A 19,784-nucleotide genomic window follows, 5' to 3' on the forward strand; every position below is an offset into this window, starting at 1 on the left:
GGGCTTCAAGGTCGCGGATTTTACAGGAAGTGGAACTAACGGCGACAAGGGAGGAGGATTTCTCCAAGCGGCTGACCGACAGCCGACCGACCGACGGGCCTTCTCCGGCTCCTGCACGAAAATACCTTACATGATTTCCTAGGGTATACAACGCGCCCAAATTATAGAAATAATAGAAAGCTGACGCATGAAACTAAGTCAATGGTAGAGTCATCTGTCCTACAGTGGACATAATTGGGTTTGTAACAATGAATTTGATTAAATGAAATGAAAAAGACCTCTGTTTGCTCCAGGCGACCATCGGCAATTGTGCTTTAGTTTCTTGCACCGTGTTCTATTAACATCCGGCTCAAGCGGCGGGAAAGTATCAACACCGCTTGCGAGACTATTGGTGTCTTCGACTGGTCGTTTCAGATCGCTCTAGAGCGCTCTGAAATGCAGCCGCACGTTCGGCTGGTCGAAATCAAGCGCTCTGACTACATTCGGCTGGTTCTTTCAGAGCGCCCGCCTCCAGCTCAGAGCGCTCTGAGGCGCTCCGAGAAAAAAGTCGGAGCGGCCCCGAGATGTGTTCACGTGACAGAGCCACTTCCGCCGTTTCGCGGAGACGGATGCGAAGCCAGGGTAGCCACGGCACACCACGACCGGTCTGGCGAGGCCTAACGCGTCAGTTTTTACGCATCCGTAGAAGCAAGTTTAGCAAAGCGGAAAGTTGGGCAAGTTGGATAACGTTCATGATGTAAAAAATTGTCTACGTCGTTTACTTTCCGTCCCTTGTGTTCCCTGTGCGCTATTTCTTACATCATGAAGCAAGTTTAGGCGCTTTAGGTATTAGAGGCAGTTAAAACGTCCCTGCTGTGTGGCTCTGTGAGGCAAAATGTCGAAAAAAAAAGATGAATCATTACGCTGGGTACGCCGTCACGGAAGTTACGTCCTTTTTCTGCTTCCTGCGCTTTCGCTCTGAAAACTTGCTGACCATTCGGCTTGACCGGTCTCGCTACGCGCTCGGAGCTAGAGCGGCTCTCACTTTGCCAAATCCGAACCGGATCATGGGAGCGACCAGTCGAAGACACCATATGTAAGAAGGCTCTCAGCAGACCTTCTTGCGACATATCTCTCTCTCCCGTAATCGCCGCGTGCTGAGCCCTTTATGGCCCATACAACAGGGACGGAAGTTAAGCGGCCCCAGCGCCCTGACAAAGCACCGTGATCGTATCTTATCACGGCGGCAACATTCTGCGAAAAAACCGTCTACCTCATGGCCCGCTGAAAAAAAAAAAAAAAATAGCGCTAATGCCAGGAGTGAAGGGTGCGAAGATAGTACGATACAATGCACAATGCGATGGAACAACGCTAGAAGATAGGAGGACACTCTGAACGCACAATGCCTAATAGCGCAAAAGTCAGTCACATATTACGACAATATTATTAGACAGTGGACAATGCAAACCGAAGTGAGACCCTCATCTACGCAACAGACCCCATAAGAACACAGCTCCGCCGATTATGATGAAAGTACGCCCACTGCAGGCCAAAGGCCTCTCTTCCATATCTCTCCAATGAATCCTCTCCTTTGTCAGTAACGGCCACCTTATCCCCACAAATTTCTTAACCTCATCCGCCGACCTAACTTTCTGCCGCCCCCTGCTACGCTTGCCTTCCCTCGCAATCAAGTCCGTTACTCTTAACGACCATCGGTTATCTCTCCTTCGCATTAACGTCCTGCTCAAGCTCATTTCATCTTCTTGACTTCGACTACGATTTCATTAACCGGCGTTTGTTCCCTCACCCACTCTGCTCTCTTCCCGTTTCTTAACGTTGCACCTATAGTTTTCTTTCGTTGTCCTCAATTTAAGTTGAACTCTTTTCGTCAGCCTCCACGTTTCTGCCCCATAAGTGAGCACGGGTAAGATACAGCTATTATATACTTCACATATACATAGTGTTTCACGTAACTTGAACCAAACATTAAAAAAGAAGTGGCTTGCCGAAGCTGGGTGAAATTAGCGACATAATGTTTCCCGTCGTGAGACGCTCCTCGTATTTTTTGAACTCCCGTTAATTAGTTAACTACGTAAAATCAAGTATGCAAATTTTCAAATATTCACTTTAGGGTCAAGTGCGTTTCGTTCATTTGTGTGTATGTGCGGGGTGGGGGGGGGGGGGGGTGAGTGAGGGTGTAGTTAACTACGTAAGATTAATTATGCAACTTTTCAAATATTCACTATAGGGTCAAGTGCATGTGTGCGGGGGGGGGTTCAGAAATATCCGATCCATATTTCTGTACAACGTACAGTCGTGAGCAATATGAGATGGAACAAAGTTCATCTTGGCGTATATTCAAAATTTATTATCAAATTTAGTGGATAAACAAGTAGAGAATTCGGAATTTTGTGCAAAAAGTTTATTCCCTTTCATATTACTCAAGACTGTACCTCCTAGGTAGTACTTTTCTCCGGCGTTTAAGAAAGCCTGAGAAATATGAAAAAAAAAAAATCACGTGACTGTGCTCATGCGCTGTCATATTCCAGCGCTCTCAAAGGCGTTTTGAAAGAACGAAACTTGCGCGCTGTCCGTGCTCAAAGTGCTCAAAGTTCGGCGAGCTGCAAAATGATAAAACAAAAACAAAACAAAGCGGAGGCTACCTCGCAATACACGACTTCACTTCTCTCCCTTCCTTTATGTTTTTTCTGCGCGATGGCTCAACAAAAACCCCGTCTGAATTGGCTGTCGGTGGCCTGCCTATATCACTTATCACAGGTCACGGCGCTCACTTTCCGTGTTCAGGAAGAATGCACTTTCGTTGTATACCGCTGTATTTAAAACTAAACACACTGGCAGCTATCGGGTACACCCGGCCAAATCTTTACCTGGCTTGGGTGTTGCATCGCTAAATGCACCTTGTAAAAGGTTCTTTTCGGCTACATCACTGGCATATTCATGCTGCAATTTGACGCGTGAGATGGATTTTCGCGGTTCCTTTATGTTAATATAATGCTTGAGTGGAGTACTTCCGTGTTTAGATCAAAGTTATCAGAAATATTCATTGTCCGCATCTACGAAGAGCCAAAACAAGCTGCATACGCTCATATGGCCCCCTCCTCTGGGTAAACTACCACCCCTTTCATGTTAGACAAGTCGTTTACCCAGAGTAAGCGCAAATGCGCCACCAGAACCATTGCATCGTATTCCGCTTGTTTCGGCTCTTCGTAGATGCGGACGATGAATATTTCTGATAACTTTCATCTAAACACGCAAGTACTCCACTCAAACATTATATGAACAAAAAAGAACCACGAAATGCCACCTCACGCGTCAAATTACAGCATGAATATGCCAGCGGTGTAGCCGAAAAGAGCCTTTTACAAGGTGCATTTAGCGATGCAACACCCGAGCCAGTTAAAGACTTGGCCGGGTGTACAAGCGGTGGGGAGTTCCATGACGATCGCAGCGCCGCAGCACAGCCTAGCGAGCAGAGGCAAAAGTTTCGACCAGGGCGCGCAGCTAGAGGTCTTGGGTATCGCGCTGCGCTTTTACAACGCCACGTGCCCGAGCATATCTCGAGGGGACGCGTTCTGCCGAAGCCTCTGCATGACATATAGGCCGCGTCGGGAGGAGCGCAAAAACGACATCAGGAGCGCAAAGAACGACATCAGTAAGCCGTGCGTTTCACGCAGTTCCAAACATGGCCTCGCTTTGGTAGCGACCCGAACGGCCGTCGGCTGTGGAAAAGATTAGTACTGCGCGAATGGGACAGGACAGGAGAACGAGGAACACAGACGACACCTGTCCTGTCCCATTCGCGCAGTACTAATCTTTCCTGCAATGAATCAACTAGCCCGCAAGAACGTTCTACTTCGTCGGCTGTAGTTTTTGGTTCCGTGTAGCGGAACAATCAGAGCCGCCTGAGTAGTGTGAAAGTGCTGCCTTTGCAAGATCCGCAATGCAAGCCAATCGCCGCTGCTGAACAAACACCAGATAAGTAATTACTACGGGCACTCACTTTATCATATTGTTATCGAAACACTCAACGGAGACGCGTTCGGAAACATTGAGTAATACTCAAAGTTCGCAGCGGCTCGTGAACTGGACGACAGAGTCAACGGCGGCCGCTCGAAGGCAAACACCTGACGGCGCCGCGCCACGAGATAAGGAAGTGACGCAAGCCGCACGGACCCACAGCTGTGCGGGGTCCCAAACGAGTCAGAACGATAAAAAAAAATATATACCCTCCTCGGGTACAATAAACCTGATTGCTCGCTATCGCGAAAAAGAGACTGCAAACATCTTCGCTCCCACAGGAAAAGATGAAGACCGGTGGTGGCCGAGGCCGACACAGGAAAACACACTGAAACCCGCCAAAGTGACGCCTTGCAGCGGAAGAATGCCGTTGCATCAGCGAGGCCCGGCTGGAAAGTCAGCACAGGCTATACAGTTACGGAATTCTTGCAGTAGCTTTCATAGGTTTATGAGGCACACGGCCTATGACCGCATACCAGCAATAGCCGGCTAGAGGAAACAAAAAAGAAAAAAGAAGAAAGCCGGACCCCACCAATTTACATATCCGGCTCTTTCTGCCAAAAACCAGTCAGTCCTCACGAAGGAATCCAGCCAGATACGGAACAAAGGGGAAACTAGCCACCCTATACAACTGACGCCTTGGAGTCTAATCACATATAATCCCATTATGAGACTAGCAGTATTGTTGGTAATGATAATTTCAAGTGTCTTCCCATAAACAACCAGATGACTGACTGTTGGCTTTCGTTGTCAGACGGGAACTGAAGCTGCTCTAAACGCAACTGACGTAACCCACTCAAGAAATAGGGGTTTGTTGTCTAGCTCGTTCTCGAAGCCTGGTCAAGGCAACTTACCGAATTTGGAGTTTCACGTCTTTACACCACAACAGTCGGAAGGCCTAGAGGGTTTCTTTGGTGCTCGGTGAGCTTTTCAAGCTGGTGCCACGAGATACGTACATTAGCTGTCAAATAATCTTCGCAGCAGCAGTCCAGCGCTCAAGTAAGTATGGCCCAACGGCCATCACTAAAGTGTCCGTATCGCTGAATTCTCTCCGTGCAAGCGGATAGACGAAAAGAGCGAGCAAGAGGGCCCCGCGTATTGCACACAGTACTCACCTATGAGGATGGCTCCGAGGATCTCGAAGATGGTGGCCAGGATGCATGCCTGGCGGAGGGTGAGCACCTTGGCGCCCACCGACGTGCCGAACGAGTTGGCCACATCGTTGGCGCCCACGCCGAAGGCCAAGAAGAAGGCGAGGATGAAGCCCACCACCAGGATCCACAGCAGGTCGCCCGTGCTCTCCAGGGGAACCATGTTGGCACTGTCGTCGCGGTCAGCCCGTCGCCTGCACACGGTGTGTAAGCAAACAGCAAGGGGTCTAAGCACGGCACTCAAGATGTCTTTCAGAAACGCGTCACAGGCGTGGGACAGAACAAATAAAAGTGACTTCGACGAAACGCCTTTCTCCTACCGTGACGAATGCCATTTCGACAGAAAACACAAGTTTAAACACCTTACTTAGACGCTTTACAAGTACTTCTAACGGCGCGTCAACTGGAGGCTCGTGAAACCGCCACAACTTGAACCTACGTCTTAACTTGCCAACGGTTTTGCTCTGGCGTTGCGCTGACTTCCGAATATTTTTCGACGAAGGTATAGCTCTCCAGTCGGTAACTTTGCTCCGGGTAAGCGTCGGAGTGAAAACGTCGACCTGGCGGCGGTCAGGAGCGAGGGGTCTACCGTGAAGTTCATGCGCCTTAAAGCAGATGCTGAGAGAGAGGATAGCACCGTCAGCGACGCTACGAGCCCAATATTGCTTTGATGTGCTTAGTCTCCGCAATACGCGGGGATGATGCAGTGAGCTAAATGACGCACCTACCCATTATCGCTGCAGGGTGCATGCCCTCAGGCTAAAGCCCCGAAGAGCTCCTAATCGTAGATACGACAAGGTCGGACCCACTTGAATTCAGTGAAAGAGCGACAGAAAAAAAGAGCAGTGGCTGGCTCTTTTAGACAGGCGCGTGCGACACAGTGAGGCTCTTTATCAAATACATTAAAAGGACTGGCGACTGGACTGACCAGCTTCTCTCGTTTTTAACAACGTGCGGAATGTAGGACAGGTAACCACGAAGTATCGGTGGAACTCGTTAAGCGTTTTTTAGACAAAAGACTGCATTTTTCTCTTTTTGTTTTGCTGAAGACGACCTGATTTCAAGTTACGTTTTGCCGAACCTACTGCTGTTTCACAACAAAAGGCTTGATTGATGAATGTTGCTGATGAGCAACATTGATTGAGCGAAAAGAACGCGCTAGTTCAAAGTTACACAATTTTTCTCCTTTGTTTCAAAAGCACAATCAATGTTTGATTGGACGCCCATCAGGTGTAAGAAGAATTGGCAGTGGTTTAGCTCTGGTTAAACCTGGAGGATTGCGAAAGCAACGAGGAAAGAGAAGGAGAGGCGACGGAGAGCGCGCGGCAGCAGCGGCGGCCCCGGCACGCTAGCTATGCGCCGCTACTGCGCATGCGCAACTGGCGAGCGCGGCGGCGGCCCCTCCGAGTCAGAACCGTTTCACATGCATGCGATTCTCGCCTGCGACGCTGCGAATTCGGTCGGTCTGCGACTGGGGAGGGCCGTCGGTCTAGCCGCAGACGGCCTGCGACCAAGTTCCGTCCGGTTGGAATCCAGTCGCAGCGTCGGTGTAGTCGCTCTGCGACTGACCAATGGGCAGCGCCGAGTCGGCACGTGACGTGACGTCACGCGGGAGCAGCTGCCGCGGCCACGACCATGGCCACGACCGGTCTCCAGGCGCGCGAGCGAGAGCGCACGTGCGTCGAGACCTGCCGCGGCAACAACTCGCACGTGACGTGACGTCACGCGCCGTCTCGGCGTGGGGTCACGTGGGAGCTGTTCCCGCGGCGTAAGCAAAACTGTTTATTCTAATCAAAACATACGAAATATTGCCTTGCATCTAAAAACAAGCTGGTGATTACATCATCAACACATTCCGTGCAGTGTTTCTGTCGGGTTTAATCGTGGGTTGCCTATGCGAACATCGAGCAACCTTGCGTGTCCCTCCGACCGAATTCGCTGGGTACGCGTTGCATGTGAAAGCACTGTGCGAAAATCGCACTGCGGCGTCACCGACTAGGCCGACTATTTTCGTTCTAGTCGCAGCATGTGAAACGGCCCTCACCCGCGCAGCGACGGCGGTGGCGCGCCAGATGTGCGCCGTGTGACGTCACTGCTCCTCGCGCATGCGCAGTATGGACTTTCGTCAGCTCTGAGAAATGGCTCGGTGACTCGTGTAGAGTTGCTACCGCAACAATAAATGAGAGATAAACTCACAGTAAGCCTCGCTGCGCTGATGGCCAACAGAGACTAACTAACTATAAGCAACCATACTGCAGTTGTGACGTTTTAGTAGCACGACTACTATGCGCTCACGCTGTTATTCTAGGCATAAATGTAACTTTCCGGCTATTACGCGCTGTTCGATGCGTTAAAAGCAAGAATTTTTTTGGCCGAAAACTACACAATCAGCGCATACATACAGATCGTGGCGGAAAAGGTTCGAACTGCATACTTACGCCGTCGCTGTTCGTCACAGGTTACTGCTGCAAAAAACACGCACGCACACACAAAAAAAAGCTCATCGCTGAAGCGTCAGAAACGAGCGATGGTCGCAGTGCAGTTCGGAAGTATTTTTTTCCCTGCCCCTCCACTTGCTCGGATCGCATGCACAGGTCCAAGCAACGCAACCGCAGCCTCTGGAAAAGATCTCGCCGTCAGCGACTAACAGCTAACAGACTGAAGCCGTCGGTCGTAAACACGGGGCATTTGAGGCTCGGCTGTTGAGCTGTGTAGCAAAGCTCTTTATAAAGTTCTGCGCGGAAGCCAAAAACGACGGTACTCACGTACGCACCCGCGATAAGGCAATTCGCCCGTTATTAAACAGAATGACACGAAGGACTGAAAACGACAGAATCACGACAGCGCTATCTGTGAACACGTTAATCTGTGCTCTTTATACGCACACAGCGATTCGGATAATCTGTGAACACGTTAATCTGTGCTCTTTATACGCACACAGCGATTCGGAAAAAAAAAATATTTTTTTTTTATCCGAATCACTGTGTGCGTATAAAGAGCACAGATTAACGTGTTCACAGATAGCGCTGTCGTGATTCTGTCGTTTTCAGTCCTTGGTGTAAGAATTTTTTTTTATCCGAACCACTGTGTGCGTATAAAGAGCACAGATTAACGTGTTCACAGATAGCGCTGTCGTGATTCTGTCGTTTTCAGTCCTTCGTGTAAGAATTTTTTTTATCCGAATCACTGTGTGCATATAAAGAGCACAGATTAACGTGTTCACAGATAGCGCTGTCGTGATTCTGTCGTTTTCAGTCCTTCGTGTACGAATTTTTTTTATCCGAATCACTGTGTGCATATAAAGAGCACAGATTAACGTGTTCACAGATAGCGCTGTCGTGATTCTGTCGTTTTCAGTCCTTGGTGTAAGAATTTTTTTTTATCCGAACCACTGTGTGCGTATAAAGAGCACAGATTAACGTGTTCACAGATAGCGCTGTCGTGATTCTGTCGTTTTCAGTCCTTCGTGTAAGAATTTTTTTTATCCGAATCACTGTGTGCATATAAAGAGCACAGATTAACGTGTTCACAGATAGCGCTGTCGTGATTCTGTCGTTTTCAGTCCTTCGTGTAAGAATTTTTTTTATCCGAATCACTGTGTGCATATAAAGAGCACAGATTAACGTGTTCACAGATAGCGCTGTCGTGATTCTGTCGTTTTCAGTCCTTCGTGTCATTATGTTTTTTTTTTTTATGTCTGTCTACTTGAAAACGACAACATGCTAGCATGTCGGCACACTGACACAGCGACCAAACACGTTCCCTCTCGTTACCCGGCGAGCCGCGCGGCAATTCAATGCAATTCAAGAACCTCTAATAGGCGGATGGCTCGAGGCCGCAAGGGATGAAGTGTCCCGCGGCTATCGTTGCGTTGTGCGCAATCTCCGTACTATACATAGGTCCGACTTGCACTGTCATTGAACTGTCATCGTCACCATCATCACCCCATTCCTGAAGTAGGTCGCAAATTACGGACAAGATAGTGGGCGCGGACAAGACTGCCGAGAAACAAAACAGAGACGGGAGAAATCAGCTATACTGTCACGGCTACTGTATAAATGAGATAGCCGCACCGCTCAGTAGATAGCCCCGTCGCGTGGACCCCCACGGGGCGCGTACACAACGGATGCAATGTACGCGTGCCGCAAGGCAGCAGGACAGATAAGAGTCACGGACGCAGTAAAGGCTGTACTGTCGAACGACGACGGGCACGCGACACCCGAAGTGCCATTACGGTGCAGCTAACGACGCCAAACGAGATGACGAGCGAAGTGCACTCCACACACGCGGACACGTCGGCGGGGTTGGAGGGAAGGAAACAAACAGCAGTTCACGGGCGAAGCGCCAAGCACGCTACCTCAACAGGCCCATACGACCAATGAAGCGTCAGAGTATGCGCGCTTCTCGATGGGCCGAGAAACGCCTCTTTCGTCAACACTGAGCGAACGAAACAGTTCCGTGACTTTCACTCGAGCTGGCGTCAACGCAGTGTTGGAAATCTGGAAGCGTACAGCACGCAGGCACGCAGTCTTTGCGCTGAAATGCTCGCATACAGGCTGGGCATGCCTCTTACATTGAAAAGAACGTAGCACGTCGTTGAATCTGGGTGTCAGATCGTGTTCCCTTTACTTCTAACGCCAGCTGTACTACATCAATGTCACACCCGGCGCTGTTAACCTTGCATTAGGACCACATGCAAACAACCGTCGTGACAGTAATGACACTTAACGCTGACGCTACAAGCATGCAACGTCTCGACGCAAACAGAGGGCCAGAGCTCTAAGAAGACTGCGCGCAGCATTCCGAATGAAAACAGGTAACCTCAAACATTTAGAAGGATGAACAAGAAGCGACACAAATCTTCAACTATCGAGAAAGACTGAGCGTATGCCGATACGGCGCGTACGACCCGGCAACGCGTGCCCCAATCACTGAAATGAAGTGAGCGTTTCCTCCTGCATGCAACTCGGCATAAATTCACATTTAGGCCAAGAAAACTGCGTCGGTTTTAATCCAGCGGCGCAACCAGAGCGTCCCAAACATTTTCGCCGCGCAGAGTCTAAACAGCAATTCAAAGAGTGCCAGAGTAGCCTCGTGTTATCAGCACCCGCGGCTAAGCAGGCAGTAAAGGGTATGGATGTATAGTGCCCCTGTATAAGACCCTTAGGTTACAGAAGCCGCGTTCGACAGAAATAAGAGGGAGGGCAACAAACACCAGTCGGAAGCGTGGAACTGCTTTCGTTGCGAAGCACACAGACAACACTTGGCGCAACGACGGCACATAAAGGCTAGACTCCAGTCAGCTGACCATAACTACCACCCAGTTACGGTAGTAGAGTGTGTAGCTTGTGCAAACACAAGTGTAGCTTTTGTAAAAGAGTAACGTTGGCTACGCACTGTTGACTTTGAAACACCTCATCATACTGCACGAGATTACCTAAGTGCACGAGAGCGAGAAACAATTTTTGAAGAGCATAAAAGCCTGTCTTTTTTTTTTTTTTCCTGCATTTAGCGTGAGTTGATCGAGCGTATCTACTGATACAACGCCAAACTTCACAGGATGAGTGTGGAATGTTTTGGATGAGCGCTGGATCTGCAAAACAGGGCTGTAACAGTACGTGTTGTCTGATATATATAGGCTGTGCACCACGCCACAACCACGCGCATGAAACAATCCCCCTAAGCCGCTTACGCAGGACGTTAAATTTTCTGAACCAACAGTATACCTTTGAGACAGAAATGGTAATAGCGCTGCAATAAGACGTACACAAGAAAGACTGACACAGGACATGCGCTAATGTCCTGTGTCAGTCTTTCTTGTGTACGTGTTATTGCAGCGCTATTACCATTTCTGTCTCAAATAATGCACCATCTAGCCCAAATTGACGTTCTTCTAAACCAACAGTATACCAAGTACCGGTTCCGATGTCGACGCGACGCTCTTGCTCTGAAGCAATGGCGTCAATGTCGCACACTGCTTGAGGCATACCTCGAGATCGTTCGAAGTTAAACTGGAAAAATAGAGCTTTTTCTCTCTTTCTCCCATATGCACTCGGACAAGGTCAGAAATAAAAATAGGCACATGCACATATATGTCGGAATAGCAACACATTTAGAGCGCATGCACTCAAGAAACGCCAGTGCAAAACCTTCGATCTTGGTAACAGGCTCTTCGAGAAATTCAACGTCCCAGAACCGTGACAATGCCTGCCGCATTACGGCCAATACATCACCAGATGACATGAGCGATAACAGGCGAACGGCCTGGATGTGGCGCGCTTCGCACGAGTGAATATAAAATATCGATGTCACCAGCTCCCTTGCCTCACACACACGCTCACTAAAGAAATGGCTCGAAAAAGAAAAAGAAAGAAAAACAACTGCACTAAGCACTGAGCACTCCGACAGCAGCAAAGCTCAAAAGACGAGGCGTCTCGAACGTAAAGAAAATTGGTTTTGAGGAAAGTAAAGACGCAGTAACTGTCTCACGCTCGCCCTAGAAATACACGGGATCGCCGATGCCATCACACACTTTGCCACCCTACCCCCCGCCCCCCAATACGTTGTCTATACAGCTCTGCGTGCCTTCCATGAAAGAGCCCTCCCTTTCTCTACCCGATCGGCCTTAGATGCCGCCCTCTTAGCATTAAGCCCACGACCGGTGACCCTTTGGTGGATCCCTGGTCACATGGGCATCCCCGGCCATGAGCTGACTCACCAGCTTGCCTGCGAAACTATACACCGGGCGCCGGGCATCCCATGGACGAGCCCACCGACGGAGCAGGCGGTCGGGGCGTACAAACGCACAGTCGACGAATACTACGCGCAGCAAAAATTCGACTTAGCTGATTTACCACCACCACACCCGTCCTTATCGATCCGTGAAGCTCGCATTCTTCGCCGAATACAGTTTAATCTCCTACATACACCAGCCAAACTTTATCTATACCGGTACACTTCCACACCTCAGTGCCCAAACTGTCCATACACATATGCAGACATAGAACACTGCTTTACACAGTGCCACAGTGGTCATGGTGCTCGGCTGCTGACCCGAAACACGCGGGTTCGATCTCGGCCGCGGCGATTGAATTTCTTTGGAGGAGAAATTCTAGAGGCCCGTGTACTGTGCGATGTCAGTGCACGTTAAAGAACCCCAGGTGGTCGAAATTTCCGGAGCCCTCCACTACGGCCTCTGTCGTAGCCTTGGTCGCTTTTGGGACGTTAAACCCCATAAACCAAGCCAACCAACCAAGCCTTCCAGTCACCCGCCTATCCCCCCCCCCCCCCCTCCCCCCCTTGGCCCATCTGGCTCGCCTCCCTGTATCTGAGGCTGCAACGTGCCATCGTCGCCTTGGCCCAGGACGTACTGAACGCCTAACACAGAGGATGTTCTAATAAAAGTGTCACACCACCACCACCACTACTCGGTGGACACTTCAACCGCGCCGCAAGGAAAGTGATTAAGGAGGGAGTGAAAGAAGGGAGAGAGAACTCGAAGTACGCGTGCGTGCGCAAAAGTCTCATATATCCGTTATAAGCCGAGGCTGGAGCGATGCCCGCTATGCGGGAAAGAATCCGGTTATCACGTGCATTTTCGAAGGCGGCCCCGCAGAAAGTACGGACCTATACGGGGCCTGGGGACACAGCCCAATTCGGCATACGCAACAGAAACGGGCACGTCCGACGAGGTTGGCGTGCCTCGCTGCGCCGGTCATCAAACACACACGGGGACGACGGCGCGTGGGAGGAGGCTCGGGACGGCAGACGTCGAGACGCGGAGCGCTGGAGTTGGCGCACGGGGACGTGCAGCCGCTGTCGCGCGACCCAAAACGGGGGTCACCGGCTTGGAAAGGGGAGGTCGGTATACGACACAGAAAACGAAAGGCAGACCGGCGACCGCATTCAGAGCGTCGCACGGTACATGACTGTCGCAAAGTACGCAACCGTTTTCTGCAAATTAGAAAAAAAAAAAGCCACAACAAGGGAAGCTCGAAACGGAAGTGCGAGTTGAACGGAACACAAAAGCGAAATATCACGAACGTCGCAGATGTATAAAGTGCGAGCCGGGCTCGGTAAACGGGAAAATAAGAAAGCGCGCACTTTCCACCCCCTCTTCCTCCTCCCACTAAAAATAAATATAAAACTGAGAATTCCAAACAGCCGCGCTCATTCTTCGATAGCATGAAGAAGCACTAGAACACCGGTGACAGAAGCGCTTCGGCGCTGGCGAAGGCCATTTGGAAGCGCGGTGTGGTCCTGGTATAAAGGACATTTCCAAACTTCTACTCCAGTGTAACACTGTTCAATTAAGTAGCTTATTAAAATAGTTTCAGGACAGGAGGCGAGACTAATTGAACTAGTACATCTGCATGTACCATCACGATTGAAAGAAACGCGAGCAACGCGGTGCCTACACGCTCCGCTGTTCGAATTTCTTTTGACCGCGCTTTAACTCGGTGGTAAAAAAAAAAAAAGACGTTATAGTCGTGCTGGAACGTATCATGGACGAGCGTAGTCTTTTTGCTATCACCGAAGTAAAAGTGCGATGAAAAGAAATTCGAACAGCGGAGCGCCTAGGCCCCGCGTTGTTCGCGTCTCTTTCCATCGTGATTCTACATACTGAAACGCCCTAAATGCATCCTTCTTTAAGTGTAAAAAATTTCACACTCACATACACTGAAAAAAAAAAAAAAACGAACTCACAGGACGGCTGCCACTGCGTGACGCGAAATTAAGCGACATCTGGTATCACTCTCTCTCCTCCTTTCACGGCTACCCCTCTCCGAGTTCTTTCTGTGGCAACCAGCCTCCGGATGGTTACCATGGCAACCAGCCTCCGGTTGCACATTCTTACGCTTTCGTCGTACCCTCTACCTTTAACGGTTACCACCCTCTGCTTACACATTCCTCCGCTCTCGTCATGCGCTCCTCCTCCTCCCCCGGTAACCGCCTTCAAGACGGTTCCCATGGCAACCGCCCACTGGTTACGCCACTTATTGCTACAACTACGCCGACGCAAAACGCAGGTCAGGCGCATAACAGCTGTCGCTGTAAAACAGAGAAAAGACGCCTACAGCATCTAAAAAACAAGAACGCCACTAATACTTTCTGCAAAGCCTTCAACTGACACGGATCGTACAGCATAGCATCGATCGCTAATCCGCGGCAGCTTAAAAGCGGCAAGCCATTTCGCTGTACAAGCTACAGTTGTACGAAAAAAGCGCCTGCGCGTTTGGACCGAAGTTCAATACGCTAAATCGATGAGAAATTTCCGCCGGACTTGCGGGCTGCTTCCACTCATCTGTAACCCGTTCGTGGAGCGCAGTTTTCAAAGCGAACGGAAAAAAAGAGAGAGAGTTCGACTCAAAAGAAGCACAGATCCTGCTGAAGGGATTAGTCTGACCGTTTAATTAGGCCCACCTATAAAACATTACACGACTAGAGCAAGAACTGAGGATAACAAAGAAATTAAAGTAATTCGAATCCGGCTTACACCCACATGAGTTCACCAGGCACTGGCTAAAGAAATAAGCCTTGGCGCCTGATTTGCGCGTGGCAGCGACATAAGGGCTGCAATATTTGATTTCTGACATTCGGAAAGAGGAACAGGGGGAAGATTAAAGAGCGCCGTGTAGCGCACGGAAAGTTAAAAATCCCGCGAACAAATACGGCAGACAGAATGCGAATTTCGGAGACAGCACGCTAGCGCAAATGGTCGCCGTGACGACGGGACTGCATGCGTATATATGTGCGTGGTTCATGACCGCGCTTACCAGCTACTCTCTAAACACGCAGCCATTTGCCAACTGACCCATGCTCTGCCAACATCTTCTAGAGAACTGGCTTTGCCCTGTTTTCGTCAACGCACTCTCCCCTTACCTCCCCTTCTTCCTTTCCGCGTTTTTTTTTTTTTTGTTCTGCCATTCTGGCTTCACCAGTCGGTGCTCCTCTTCGTCAACAGCCGTCCTGTCAGGCACGCAAGCCGTTTACGCTCTCCGCTTCTTCGTTATTTTTATTTTTCAGCTGGGATATAGAGCTCAGGCAATGTTATTCGTAAGTAGCTCGCCGTTGTGTTCCACTTTACCTGTACGCAAAGCTGCAGCCGTCTACGCGACACAGAAACGCTCACTCCAGCACTTTCCCAGTACCCGGATGAAAGCCGAAGTGGCTAGATAGAGAAGCGCAGATCGGTAACCACCAAGCTGACCCACTCTGGGCACATCGCCAGCTCAAGCTCCTGCGAGCACTAGCTGACGTCACACTAACCTCAGAGCTCAGAACAAAGAACTCGAACGTACAGACTTTCGGCTGAAACACCGCTGCATGGTTTTATTTGCATCACTACGACCGAAGAGCATTTTCTGAGCGATATACCGCATCTAAGAAAAGCAGACAAGATAGCTGTCAGCAGCTTAATGACCGTTTCGTTCTCTACTCAGAGCAGCTGCCTACAGTAATCTCGTCGCACCCAATGCATGCGTCTTTTGAATGCCATAGCTAAGCAGGCCGTTAGGAAAGTCGGCAGCGTTTGCGTACGGTTCTTCAACTGAACGAAAGCGCAGTTGAACACATCACTTTCGCACGTTCTCCGCATGGACTAGACGTTCGCAATAAAATTATTTTCGGGTGCAGGGAAGCATCACTACACAGTTAATCGTTAAAAACATTATCACTAACTGCGAATTCCAGTCCTGAACCGGTGAGACAGGGATAAAACGAACCACGCCTAACGTAAAGCCCTATATCTTAGCCATTCCATTAACTATCAGCGATACGAGGCGACTGACTGGTATGCAGGCCGAACGCCCCCGAACTGAAACAAAAGGATGCAGAGATCACGACCTCCTGCACACGTGGACAGTACCGACGATGACAAGCCGATGAAACGCGAGGGCCGACACGCATCGACAATGCCCGCACAAAAGACCTTTCCCTCACACGAATGCGCAACGCGGTAAGAAAGAGAGTAAAGAAGGGGTCATCTACACGTCGCGCAAAGATAGCAACAAAAAGGACACATGGCTGCAAGCCGACAGCGGGCGGGGCAGGTAAATCGAAACCGAACTGTGGCGATGACTGATTAAAAGGCGGTTGCGACACGCACTTCAAGTTCGCACGCGCCCTCAAATTACGCGCTCGATGTCGCGCGCCATCGGGCCGCTGTGCCACTCCTTCCTGGAGAACAATTACTTGGGGCAGACAGCGACGACCTAAGTGCTCCACAATCAACGACGATAGCCAGATGCGATAGACGGCGCATGAAAGAAAAGAAAGGTGAGGAAAAGAGAAAGAAAAAAAAACAAAAGGAAGGGTAGGGGAAGAAACGAGATACTGTGGCAGTGAGGTGCAGTGTAATGAAACGGGGGCTGGATGCAATATCGAGAGGAAACCAATCCCGCTCGTAACGCACGCTCCTATGCCTCACAGCGATTACCGCGTTCAGCTGTTAAGGACGTGTACTGGAATCTCGGTGCATGGTAAAGAATCTCGGGCGGTCGAAATTAATGCGAAGCCTCGTACTAAAGCGCGTCCAATAACCCTCGTCGGCGTCTAACGGGTAGCCCGCATTTTTTTTCCCCCGGCTATTTACGTAAATGAGGAACTCTCGAAACTGTACACACCTTACCCGGAGGCTCTGTGGCGACCAGAGCGGCAAGGTTTGATCGCGGCACCGAAAATAAGAAAAAAAAAATTTGCTGGGGTTTAGCTTTGGCTAAACCTGGTAGGTTGCGTAAGCACCAATAGCGTTCCATTCGGGATCATCACCGGTTGTAGACGATTCGGTTTCGATCACGACCGGCTTTATTACTCGCCGGTCGTGGTTTCGACAGAGGCGCGGTGCGTCCGTCTAGCAGCGCCTTGAGCGCGCCGCTTAGCAAGACGCTGTTCGCGTTCATCTGTCTCCGAAGCCCGTTGTCGTTTCCTGGCTTCGCTTCATCTGTCTCCGAAGCCCGTTGTCGTTTCCTGGCTTCGTCAAGCCGACGTAGCCTCCCTTTCTGTTTATCAGGCGTCATAACGACGGAGCCGGCAAGCGAGCGAACGCATTTTATACCCTCCCCCCTTTCTCCAACCTCCTCTCCACACTCCGCAGCTGGCGAGAGCGCGGCGAGGGCAGCGCCTCCACTCGGCAGCGGCGCGGCTACAGCTGTAGTCCGCCGCACCTCGCGCCGCCCTTCAAGGTCAAACGTGCCTCGCGGCCGCCCCGACGCGAAGGGCTGAAACCTGTCGTAATATTGCTTTCGCAATAATAAACGGAAGGTTCCCATACTTATCGCCTTCATCCGAGGCGAACAAGCCGATAACAGCATTGACTGCTGTGAGCAGTGCACACTAGTGCATAACTGCAGCCGTACTGATGCGCATCCATTCCAAGGTCCATCGAATCACATAATCAGAGACGTCACATTCTCGAAGACGCTGTACCGCGCACCTGAATAACGTTCTTTTTGGATAGCAAGGGAACGAGAGAATTTTCCGTCACGATAGCTCTATGGCGACGTCCCTTAACCGGGAGAAATTCCCACACAAGCTATGACTGTACGAGCGCCGGTCTACCCCGTTACATCTCTTACTCACGAGAGCAGAAGAAGAGAAAATCAACGCCCTGATTCGCCAGGCGTACAAGACCGCACTCCACCTCCCTCGACACACCTACAACGAATCATGGGCGTACATAACACATTAGCCGAGCTTACAGAAGCTCACCGTACGGCACAACTTGAACGCCTCTCCTCTACCCCCACAGGCCCCAGCATCAACCAACACTCTCAGACCTACATACCCCAACCCCGGGGCCACCCAAAAGCGTCTAACAGTGCATCCACTCCCCAAAAACATGCGCCCCGTCCACCGCCTCGACGCGCAGCAAGAGCCCAGGCACTACACAAGCGGTATAATCAACACACGGAGGCTGTCTACGTAGATGCCGCGGCATACACCCCTCAGCCGGCCTTTGCCATTAGCGCAATCGGCCAAAATCTTTCACCTCTAGCAGCTGTATCGGTAGTAACGTACACCTCGCTAGAAGCCGAAGAAGTGCAATTGCCCTTGCGATCTCCTCTACCAATGCCGCACTCCGCACTCAAAAACCACGATCAGAAACTTCGCCAAAGGGCGGACGCATGCCATCGCCCATAAAATTCTCAATTCCTCTCAGCCGCCCACTAGGCCCATTCAACCCATATGGGCCCCGCGCACGCGGGCCATCCAGGCAGCGAAGCCGCCCATGACACCGCTCGAGCACCGAGCAGGGCAAGCCGCCGAGTCAGGGAGCGCCCGTGACCGAATGATCACATATCACGAGATTTCACTCCACTACAGGGAGCAACGACTCCGCTATCCTCCACCTCACTCACTCAACTAGAGCAGGTGACGTGGCGCCAGCTACAATCTCGCACCTTTCTCTCCCTCGCCCATTTAGCACTAATGCACTCGGGGCTGTTCTGGCCAGAGTGTAGCCTATGTGGAGCCCCAAGAGCTGATTTCCATTCAGTTCCAGCCGCCATCAGAGTGGCAACTCACTGACCTTTATTTATTGTTTCCTCAAGGGTCCACAGGGGACATTACATGAGGGGTGGGCAAACAAAAGAGTTAATATAAACACAGATTGTCTTCAATGGCGGTTTTGAATGGAACAGGATTGATGATGGTCGCCACTTCGGATGGAAGGTCATTCCAGTCATTGGCTGTTCGAGCGATGGGAGGTCGCGGTGTCCAGCTCCGACCCAGCTATCCAAAAGCAGCTGGTGTGCTGGGCTTTGGAAGTCGCCGGACGTCATCGACTGCCGGCCACTTCACGAGGCCAAGAGTCAACCCAAAAAAATCCTAAGATACGGCTCAGTATTTTTTTAAAAGTTTACCACCGCCACCACGATACACAGTAGGGCTAAAGTTTGCCTGTACGTACCGTCCGCGTCCCGCCGCGTAAACTGCAAAAGCTGTGGCATTACAGCACGACTCCGCGCCAGCCATTATCGTCGCGGCTAAAAAAAAAAAATCTTGCAACCCCCCCATCAACGCTTACTGGGGGTGGGGAGTGCTTCCCTAGTGTCCCTGTATATGCTCCTGCAGGAAGCAGTGTACTCCGTTCGGGTGGATGACGATGAAAGTCACCCAAGGTGTCGTGGCTGTCCCTTGATTTCAACCCTCGGTTTCAGTGGCATTTAGGTTCTTTCATATCTACGTCGTAACGAGCCCCTCATATCTCTCCCTTGTCCGCTCATGTATGGCGTATGTAGCCTCGGTATGAACTGCGCCGTAAGGCATACCTTCACCTCTTCCCTTCCCACTCATCACCCCATCTTCAATCACTTTTCTCACGACGCGGTTCAGGTGTCCACACTGAGAGAGGCAGCTATTACAGGTTCCTGTCTCAGAACCTCTTCCCTATGCAGCAGTGCTAAGCGTTACTCACCATCGACAAAGCGGATGTTTATACAAGCGAACAGCTATATGCACGAGCCTAGAAAGACTGCCGCGCTTCTCAGTAACGGGGCAAAGAATTCTCGAATGCGCCTGCGCTATAGAGATAACCCCGATAGTGCTCAATATTTCAATCGCCAAGATAAAGATTACAGCTTCTCGTCTAGGAAAAAAAAAATGAAAAGAAAGCCT

The 19,784-nt window shown here is 50.5% G+C and overlaps 1 protein-coding gene across 5 annotated transcripts in view; it reads right to left on the minus strand.

The window, feature by feature from the left end:
* The window catches only part of NaPi-III (Na[+]-dependent inorganic phosphate cotransporter type III), a 73,555-nt gene that overhangs the window by 27,129 nt on the left and 26,642 nt on the right, over nt 1-19,784 (minus strand). For all 5 annotated transcript variants that reach the window (XM_089567288.1, XM_089567286.1, XM_089567287.1 and 2 more), the window contains exon 2: nt 5,133-5,362. In XM_089567288.1, the coding sequence (XP_089423414.1) occupies nt 5,133-5,331 (199 nt within the window). In that variant the 5' untranslated portion in view covers nt 5,332-5,362. The remainder of the gene's footprint in view (nt 1-5,132; nt 5,363-19,784) is intronic.

This window comes from Amblyomma mixtum, chromosome 1, assembly GCF_055824585.1.
Source record: "Amblyomma mixtum isolate Tamu chromosome 1, ASM5582458v1, whole genome shotgun sequence".
Classification (NCBI taxonomy): Eukaryota; Metazoa; Arthropoda; class Arachnida; order Ixodida; family Ixodidae; genus Amblyomma; species Amblyomma mixtum.